General features: G+C 37.3%; 1 protein-coding gene across 1 annotated transcript; it reads left to right on the plus strand.

Moving 5' to 3' along the window:
* Positions 1 to 1,014: 1,014 nt before the first annotated feature.
* Positions 1,015 to 5,255, plus strand: LOC113289959 (TPR repeat-containing thioredoxin TTL1-like). Its single transcript, XM_026539413.1, has 7 exons — positions 1,015 to 2,353; positions 2,783 to 2,978; positions 3,093 to 3,280; positions 3,370 to 3,703; positions 3,934 to 4,138; positions 4,249 to 4,355; positions 4,460 to 5,255. The coding sequence occupies exons 1-7, from the start codon at positions 1,356 to 1,358 to the stop codon at positions 4,610 to 4,612; spliced, it is 2,181 nt and encodes a 726-aa protein (XP_026395198.1). The 5' UTR covers positions 1,015 to 1,355; the 3' UTR covers positions 4,613 to 5,255.
* Positions 5,256 to 10,753: the final 5,498 nt, after the last annotated feature.

Here is a 10,753-nt window from a genome sequence, read left to right on the forward strand (position 1 = left end):
TTTTGTTTTCATGGATTTTTTATGGATGGATAGCGACACCTTTGGGGCTATAACTCGCGGACCGTTTTAAGTTTGTACATTTTCGATTTTTAACGAAAATGGTAATAGAGTTGTATTTATATGGGTTGGTTTTAGAAATTGATTTGAGGCTAGATTGGTCTTTTTATTCAAGTTTGACACCCATGACTATGTTCAGACGTAAAGGAAAGCTTAACCTTTTTACTGGATTTACTTTTAGATGATAATGGCACCGGACCTTTGAAATGCTAGCTGAATGAAGTTGGCCGACGGATCTGATGTGGGTCTTTAAGGGTCGGACCACTAAGCTGATTCAGATGGTTCATGGGACCACAATTGCCATGTAATCATTCTCCCTTTCAGAGGAGAGGACAAGTCTTTAGATTTTCCACTCAAAAGAAGGTAACGGGGTACTACTACCCAGTATAACAGAATATCCGCAGAATCAATCTAACGCCATTAAATCCGTCATTATAAAAGCTTAGCTGGAAGGTGCTGGAACGCTTAGGGATTCTAAATGCGCCAGCTGTCAAAGGGACCCCGCACATGGACAGTTGCATCTGTCGAGAATGAAAAGTAAAGAAAAATCCTTTTGTCTTGATATTACCATATCACCCTTTGTTTCCCTCTTCAGTCACCATACTACCCCCCTCACCTGTTTCCATATATCCTCGATGATGTCGAAATTAACTCCTAGATACAACCTCCGCCATCTAGAGTCGACATTTACAGACAACGAAAAGGGTATTTTGGTAATTGATGAAAATCAGATGAGAAATCCCTTCAAAGTACGGAATCTATGGGGTATGATGAGGAAAAGAGAGAGTTTTTGTTTGGCAAAAATGAGTCACTAAATGAGTATTGTCATCATTGACTAACGTGAACCACATAAGTGCAGAGACCTTAAGCTACGCACCCATCTTAAAAGAAAAAGAAGACCAAAATTAATTGGGGCCAAAATTGGATAGTGAATTGATTTGGTTTGTAGAGAGAAGTGTATGTGTTATGAGATTAGATAGAGATAGAGATATAGAGGTTGTCTCGTGAATCAAAGTAAGGAAAGGAAGAAGGGAGAAATCTTTTCTTTCTTTCTTTCTTTCTTCTGCTTCTTGTTGTTGTATTTTTTTCTTTGTATAATTGTTTTTTTTTTTCTGTCACACATTCATTCCTTGCTTCTACCTTTCTAAATCACAAGATCCCCATCACTTTCTTTACACTGTTGAAGACTCTTCTTCTTCTTCTTCTTCTTCTTCATCGTTCATTTTTTCTTTTTTAGTTTTAAGATCAGACATTGTGAAACCAGATTTTAAAGTTTTGATCTTTATCATTTAATCACAATGTCTGAATCAAAAACATCTGTTAAAGGGTTTGATAATTCGTTAACAGATCGATTTAGAAAATTAAATTCTGAAAAAAACAAACCAGATGCTAAAGAATTTAATCCGGGTTCACCTGTTTCTACATTAACTGGTCATCGTCGTCGGAGTACTAGTAGTGGTATCACACCTGCAACTAGTAGCAGTAGTTCTGGTTCTTCTGGTTCTCTTTCGGGAACTAAAACTAATAGAACTACACCTGTCAAAACATCTTCTTCCTCTGATAATAGAAATGGGAGTAATAACAATTCAGGGGAGCTTTCCGTTTGTAGTGAAAATAGTCCCACAACTTCTGAAACTCTTCGATCCAGTCCTACTTCAAATGTTCGCACTAGTAGCAAACATGGGCATCTTAGATCTTATTCAGGAAATGTTCCTCCATTAATCTATTCCGGTGGTGGTGGTATTGCTACCAGTAGTAGCAGTAATAGCAGTGGTGGTGGTGGTGGTGGAGGAGGAGGAGGAGCAAGTAGTTGTGTAAATTCTCCGATTAATAATAATACTTTTCTTCCAACCGGTAATATTTGTCCTTCTGGGAAAATCGTAACGACTGGAATGTCATGCAAGAATTCATCAAGAAATGTTGTTTTAGGTTCTGGGTCTGGGAATTATGGTCATGGAAGTATAATGAGAGGTGGAGGAGGAGGTGGGGCTGTAGGGAAATCCAGTAGCAGTGGTGGTGGTGATTTTAATAAGAAGGTAATGACCAGTTTAGATCCAGAGGAAGTCAAAAGGGCTGGTAATGAAGAATATAACAAAGGGCATTTTATGGAGGCATTAAATTTGTATGATCGAGCTATTTCAATTTCACCAGGAAATGCATCGTTTCATAGTAATAGAGCAGCTGCATTAACTGGGCTTGGTAGATTGGTTGAAGCTATTAAAGAATATGAAGAAGCTGTGAGATTAGATCCTGGTTATGGTAGGGCACATCAAAGATTAGCTTCTTTGCATCTAAGGTGTGTTTCTTGATTTCATTTGGGATTTCTGGAGTAATGATTTTGTTTTTGTGTTTTTTGATTTCATTCTTCATCTAATTCATTTCTAATTATTACTTGTGGACCTTGTAGTTCCTGTATTCTACTCTGGTTTCTTTGATCATTTGTTTGTTTTTTTCTGATTTTTTTTTTGTCATTTTCTATTATTTCCTACTGTTCTTGCCTCATGATCACTATTCTCGTGACTATTAATTTACAGTAATTAGGTTTGGTTTAAGCTGTATTCGATAATTATATAAGTGGGTCCGTTTCTCATGATTTAGAGCAATGACCACTGTATTAGTTTTACTGTGAGTGGGTTGCAAACAATCATGGCTCTACTATGCATAGGTTAGTATTGATTTGGGTATCTTGACGAGCCAATTGGTCTTTAAACTGTCATCTCCACAGGTTTGGCCAGGTTGATAATGCGCGAAAGCACCTTACTGTTCCAGGGCAGCAATCTGATCCATCTAAATTACAAAATCTACAAGAAGTAGAGAAACATTTGACAAAATGTGCCAATGCCCGTAAGATTGGTGACTGGAAAAGTGTGTTACGGGAAGGTGATGCTGCCATAGCTGCCGGTGTTGATTCTTCACACCAGGTATACACCCTGTCATCATTCTTATGTTTTCGATCTCCAAGCCGGAGCATGTAAATATTCGATTAGATGTCAAAACTACTGAATTACCTGGATGGTACTGAATTGCATTTACAGCTATTTGCATGCAGAACAGAAGCCTTATTGAAGCTTCATCAACTTGAAGAAGCAGAAACGAGCTTATCAAAAATTCCAGATAAAATCGAACGATCTCCAGTTTCGTGCTCGCAGTCGAAGTTCTTTGGAATGCTCGCTGAATCATACATTTACTTTGTTCGGGCCCAAATTGAGTTGGCATTTGGAAGGTGAGATTACCAATTATAAAGTTCCACAAGAATATATGACAATAAGGCGGTCATGGGGTGAGTGAGAATGGATAATGGATGTTTTGCAGGTTTGAGAATGCAGTTGCAGCAGCTGAAAAGGCTTGTCAGATTGATCCCAGAAGCATTGAAGTTACACTGATGTTGAAGAATGTAAAACTGGTGGCAAAAGCCCGTTCCCTTGGCAATGATCTATTCAAAGCAGGCAATTTTATTGAAGCTTGCTCTGCTTATGGCGACGGGCTTAAAATTGATCCTTCCAATTCAGTTCTTTACTGCAATAGAGCTGCTTGCTGGTTAAAACTTGGGCAATGGGAAAAGTCCGTTGAAGACTGTAATCAAACCCTCAGATTTCAGCCCAAATATACGAAGGCCCTTCTTCGCCGGGCATCATCAAATGACAAGGTAAATAATAAAATCTGAGTCCAAAATGATCAAATCCAACTCCTTTCAAATATTAGAATTGCTGTCCCAATTATTTTGGACTTCAGTGCTGAAATTCCTATACCCTTTGTGGTCTTTTCAACTCTTTGGTTTGTCTCCAGCTTTTTTTGTTTTTTTTGTTTTTTTTTTGAGGTTCTCAGAACTCTATTTTCCACAGCTAATCAGTCGTGACTGTCTATTGTGCATTACAGCTTCAGCGATGGGTTGAATCAGTTAGGGATTACGAGGTCTTGAGGAGGGAACTTCCAGGAGATAAGGAAGTTGCTGAAGCGCTGTTCCACGCTCAAGTTTCATTGAAGAAATCCCGTGGGGAGGAAATTCATAATTTGAAGTTTGGGGGCGAGGTAGAGGATATATATGACCCTGATCAGCTTAGAGCAGCGATATCTTCACCTAGTGAGTCGTCATCATTCTAATTTTCTGTGTTTCTTCTATTGGTAAATAATTCTTTAACTTTGCTGTTTATAGCTAGTAATAACAATTTGGATTTAAACTTGAATATGTAGGTGTTTCTGTGGTTTATTTTGTGGCACCATCTGATCAGCAGTGTGAGCAGATGTCACCATACGTCAACTCATTATGCTCCCGATACCCATCTGTGAATTTTCTAAAGGTTACACTTGCTTACTTATGTTGCTCAGTTCCACAAATTTTTCTAGAATCAAATCAATTTTTATCCACAGAAGTTAACTTGGTGTAAGTTTTATTTGATCAAAGGTGGATATCAAAGAGAGTCCTGCTTTAGCAAAGGAAGAGAACGTAATCGTTGTTCCGGCATTCAAAATATACAAGAGCGGCAAAAGAATAAAAGAGATGATATGTCCTATCTATCAACTCTTAGAGCAGGCGGTGAGGCAATACAGTATGTAAAGAAGGACATAGTTTTACGACGCCCATGCTGTTTCTAATTTGTTTGCTCTGCAAGCTGGTCGAATACCAGGCATGATTTTTGCCCAAATTTCAATACAAGGATGTTACCAGTTCATATTCACAAACCCAGCTCAGCAATAATTCCAGAATAGAGTTGAAGGTCACAAGAAGTAAAGAAAAGAACGTAGAGAGAAAACTTAGTTTCTGTTGCAGTTTTTCATTCATTCTTTCCATTTTCATTGCTCTCTCTGCACTGGCTCTACATTCCTCCATCCCTTTTACCTTTTTTTTTTTCTTTTCTTCATTTTTTATCCGTTCGCATTTAGGCCAGCCTCATATTCTTGTATCTACACCTTACCTAGAGAAATTGAAAGAGATGTACCATTAAGGTTGGGGGGTTTTAGTTAAATTTGAGCGGGAAGGAGGGAGGGGTAGAAGAGAGGGCTGGTAGAAGAAGAGAATATTATGTACATGTACAAAGAATGAAATATACAAATACCGGAAGCAATGTAAGAGAGAGAGAGAGGGAGAAGACTGGGTTTGTCTGGTTGGTGTCATTGGATCGAGGATGATCATATTGATGTTGTTGTTGCTTTTACTCCCCCATTCCTTGAATAAGAAAAATATTATCAATTTTTCTTTACTCCCTGTGTTCTCTTTTTCTGTTATCATCTAAAATGGCTTGAAGTTCATGGCAGTGTATTTTAATTCTACCCCAACTATGTGTTTCTGTCTCTTCATGTTGGGACTTGGGAACCTTTTGATCGAAGGGACAGTGTGCCTAGAATCTCCGGTCTTCATGGTGTAGATCATAATACCTTGAAACTGATCTTCTGAAATATATGTTTGAACACAATTATACAAATGTTTAAAGAGGAGAGCATTCTTTCTTACTTTGAAAATAACATCTTTTTTTAACGAAGATGTCATTGAAGATGAAACTTCTAATTACTGTAAGAGCAACCGCAATGGTGCGATCAAAATCAAAGATAAAAGAAAAACGACCAAATTTGAGTTTAGTCCGTAGTGTCATGCTGGGCGTACGTATAGTTGATGCGTCTAATGTGGGGCGTACATATAGAGACGGAGGTATTATCCACGCCCGATGGGGCGAATGACCATATAAACGCCTGAAACCCGGCGTACGTTATATCTCCGCTCACCACACACAGCTTGGCTAAATGAAAGAAAGGAAGACAAAGTGGAGAAAATAGGACTGTTCGACTTCTTCATTTCTTATTATTTCACATTTTACATCATGCGAACTTGGCTATTTATAACCCATCAGAATTCCCAACTAGCGATACAATGAAAGACACGTACGAGGACAAGTGTTTCCATCAGTTTAAAAACTTAAGAGTAAAGATTAGTCTAGCTAACCCTTTTGGAGATAAACTTGTTGATGCTTATCTGTTAACAGGTTGGTGAATGAGTCAGGATTGTTCTTCACCGGCGTATAATGGTGGGCCACCGATACAGTCATATTTACACGATACACAGAGAGTTTATCATCGGGCGTGAACTTTATGCACGCCGGATGTGGGACGGTGATAACCGCTCTAATAAGACTGAAAGGCTAATCGCGCGTACATTTCACAACCTCTCTATTGAGGCGTAGTTTATATACACGCCTCATCATGAAACGGGGACTATACATCCGTTTTATGTGAAGCACACTTTATAATTACGCCTAATGACAAACGTACATTATACGTTCGCTCGACTATATATGGTTTTGGTCTTGGTCCCAGATCAAATATAGTCTGGGATTTGGTTTTGGTCCAGTTTTTCCTCTTTAATCCGTCCCACTGTGTCACGTTGCTAGATTATATTTTTGGGTTTGGTCTAGGAGTGCTCTAAGAGTCAAAGACTCTTTGACTGAAAGTCCCCACGACCACCACGGCTTTGGAGATTAGGAAAGAAAAATCATCCATTCAGCGAGCGGCAGTGGTGAACTGAAGAATGTGATTTTGCTGCTAAAGTAAAAAATGGTGCCGTTTTTGGTAGTCTGTAACTTGGTACAAAGGAAGCAGGTACATTACGTGGGCAATTCAGGAGATTAATGACAGGTCTCGGGGAACATACAGTACATTGTTTAGGAAAATGAGTTGGGTGGATGCAAGAACCTTTGCCTTTTTTGTTTATGGGGTTGTTGACATCTCATTTAATTATCATCCAACTTTGTTGTTGTTATTGTTGAGGAGGTGGAGAGGAAGAGATGTGTTTTTCTATTTAATCCAAAAGAGAGAGAGAAAAAGGCAAGTGCCGCCCTTCTTTAATTTATCAGACTTGCACAGTAAAAGTCACCGGTACTTTGCTCTCCTGCAGTCCATACCTCTGCCTCTGCCACCAGTTTTTCATTGCCTTGCAAAATTTGGCAGCAGCGAGATGAGGATGAGGATGAGGTTCAGGATATGGTATTGGACTTGGCAGGTATCCACAAAAGAAAGAAAGAAAGATAGCGTAGTGACTATCTATTTATAACGGTTACACATGAAAATAAAACGTAAGGTGACAGTGAAACGTGTACAGTTGTGAATGGTCAGGTCTGTAGCAGGCTTGAGGGTAAAGATAAGAAATTACTAGTAAAGTATAATTTTGTTTTGTTGAACAACAAACAGAGTAAGTATCTAGTGACTAGTAAATATTCAGAGAAAGAATATTGTACGAAAACCACCGAAAGCTTGCATTAAATACTCCTTCTCTTCAAACAATAGATAGATTTTGAGTCTTCTCTTTAACCAAAAAGTCATGGATAGAAATCTATCTCTAATAAACAAAGTCAGTCAGAGATGATGAGGTACGTACAAGAAGACCTCTCATAATTAAAGCGACAGACAAAGAATCCAAAGTAAAAATATTATAGACTGCAAGTATGTTTTTGACGGTTGAGCCCCTCTATTCGAGGGTAGGACTCCATACTAGTAGAGGTCCTAGAGGATGCTTTTCGTAAAACATTACCATCAGTCAATAAATAAACAGTGGTACGAGTTAGGTACAACTTTGTACGTAACACATTTTTTTACCCAAGTGTAATGACTGAAAATTTGAACTGGAAGTTTGGCTCAATGACCGTTTGAGACTAATGGCGGACCAACATGGGGCTTGGAGCGTACAAAATCAATGACAATATACGACCTTTTCTTTTGCCAATTGACTCTAACCCGACCCCGTGGAAACATTAGCTAAACGGGCTGGATTAGGGCTGATATATTTTGAACTGCTAGAAAGCAGGATAGTGAAGAATGCAAGTGACCTTCAAACTCTTTTGATATTTTTAGTTTTAAAGATTTAATAATTAAAAGTATGGATTTTTCCTTGCCATCTATAATAAGTTTTTTTTTTTTTGATAGAAAGCCAAGTTATAGAGGGCGGAAAAGATGTACATAGTGTTCCAGATTTAATGGGAAGACAAAAATGAAAAGTGAGATCTACTATCATGCCTAATTTATGAGATTTTTTCATCCTCAAACTCATGGGCGGAAAACTTCATTCACGCAATCAGTTTTTACACAATATTTATCGCGAACCTATACATTTGAAATTCTTAATCTTCGTATTTCTATCAATGACTAATGCTCTCTCATATATGGACCATGTAACTGTGTTATTATATAGTTCAGAATCATCTGATTATTTTTTTTGGGAGGATAAGGAGCAACTGAGAGGTGATTTTATTCCTGGATCATAACCGACTGATGCAACTGAATTTTCTCTGTTTTTTTTTTCTTTTAAAATTTTACTCTAATCTTTGATCTTTTCTTCTTCCTATTCGGCTTTGTTTTTAGATTTTAGGTTTCTTAGATCAGATTTTGAAGCACATTCATAGAAATTCACATGGAAAAGAGTTATGCAATTTCGAGATGAATTTCCGGGTCCCTTTTATGGTTTTTGTTCTGATTTTTTGTTCCATCTGGTTCTATTTTGATTTTTCAAAAGATCTGTTCATGCTTGGCATATTGTTTGAAGATGCCTCAACTCTACCGAGAAGCATACCTTCACAAATAGATGAACGTGGTCCTTGACTTGAGAACTCAATTGCTATTAATCACTCTAATTTTACGATCTCTGGATCGATTTCCGTTGATGTTTGTTAGGTTTTCTGATTATCTTTTAAGTCGGTTCTAGAGTAAGGCGGTTAAAAGCTAATTAGAGAGGATAGAAAAGTATCTGAAATATGATTTCTACTAATGAAATGATTCTGTTTACATTCTTAGCCTTTTTGACTATTTATACATTGTATGAACATGAGGATTACATGTAAAATAACTAAGCATGTGATGGTGCGGCCCCATAACATTTTTCCGCCTAGTGCATGTTCGGACATGTGACAACTTTTCGTTATAAACATCCAGATTTCCAGGTATCCACTCAGCTGACAACATCGAGGTTCTTCTTAGCTTCATATTTGGACTCAAGTCTTCTACGTCTATCTTCGTTTCTCTGTTGTGTTTGGAAACCCGTGGCTTGATCTTTAGACATCTTGTTCAAGTCTTCGACATCTATTATTGAGTCTTACTTCACGTCTCACCTGTATTACTCTGCAGCTGTCAGTTCTAGGATAGATGTTATATTTTGTCATTTACATATTTCCCCCTGTTTAATTAAAGTAAGTTTGTAGATTTCTTTTATTAAACTTTAGTTCATATTTGCATCAATATCTCACAGCTTCAGGTAGTTCTTAGATGATAATATCTCTCAGTTGTGAATAACCCTTGGTTGTAAATAGCTCATAGCTTTATTTGTGTCAACTTATGTCAGCTTATTTTGCTGATGTTTGAGGGGATACATGGGTATCTTTTTTAGGTGTGTATATAACCTTTTTGAATCCCTTCTCGATGTACTGGGGTTCTCCAGGTTGTACACATGTCCCCTTTTCTTTCCCAAAAACGAAATATCTTTTCAGAGATATTAAAAATCAGATCTTTTTAATGATCTTGTAATTTTTCTTGTCATGTCATACTAGGTGTTTCATACCTCCTTAAATACTTAGTTACTTTTCTTAACTTTATACAATAATAATAATATGCTATGCTATTGAGTTGTTTTTGCTCTTTAATCGAGATAATCAATCTCGTGATACTCAAATATTCTTTTATTCTAGTACTAATTATTAACACAAATTCTTGACTTTCGGAGCATTGTTCACCTCCTTTGGAATACCAAAAGTTTGGTCATTTGAATAATTTTATTTATCCACTCCAAGTCGTGCACTTTATTGACTCGTAGTAGCGGGTTTCCGCTATATGTGTCTTCTATAGGAATGTTATGTACCTTCTCCACTCTAAAAGAGGAGCTTCTTTTGGTAAAGAAAATGGTCTTTTAGTCAGTGATCTAAGGTGATGTCTTCTACTTTTTGACCCTGTGACACATGCCGAGTTGGTGATGGGTAATATTCTTTTGATCGAAGAGTTTCTTTGGTTTGGATTAGACAATGTGTTGCGTGACTCGTGTTTCCTGGTATTCTTTATAGCTTTCATAAGATGTGGGGTTAGGTTGTGAATATAACATACTGACTTAGGCGGTCACACCTTTTCACCTTTTCATCCTCTTTATCTCTCATTTCTATTATGTATAAAGAAGTTTCAGATCTTTCAAATTCCATCTTACAGTCTCGAGTCTTCTTTTTAGTTTATTTAAGAGAGATTTTAGTAGTTTTACGATGTTTTCAAGCCTTTTAGGCATGTGAAAGTATTTTTCGATGATTCATTCGGTTCTTTTTCCTTTTTGAACCATTTTTTATTGTCATACTATTTTTAAAGTGTTCCGGAATAGAAATCCGCTGGTTCAAGATAGTTTTTCTCAAACTTGGTATCGTAAGAAACACGATTCACCCATTTTTGGGTTATATTTTCGGTATGATTTTATGTTTCTCACTCCCGTTTTGGCTCATCAATTTTTTATGTTGAGTGTTTTTTACTCTTGTTGAGCCATCTCTTAACAGTCACGTTATTATTTTCCTGCTCTGATACCAATTGAAAATGCGGGGGTCCAGCAACCACACCCAACAATTCGTTTGGCGATATGAGAAGACTTACTCCAATACACTTTCTAGAGAATCAACTAGACAGTCAGACTCAATCTAGAATAAAGTATATTAAAGAGTTTAATATCTCTAACTCTTAATTCAATTCACAATCA

The sequence above is a fragment of the Papaver somniferum genome, chromosome 6 (assembly GCF_003573695.1).
Source record: "Papaver somniferum cultivar HN1 chromosome 6, ASM357369v1, whole genome shotgun sequence".
Classification (NCBI taxonomy): Eukaryota; Viridiplantae; Streptophyta; class Magnoliopsida; order Ranunculales; family Papaveraceae; genus Papaver; species Papaver somniferum.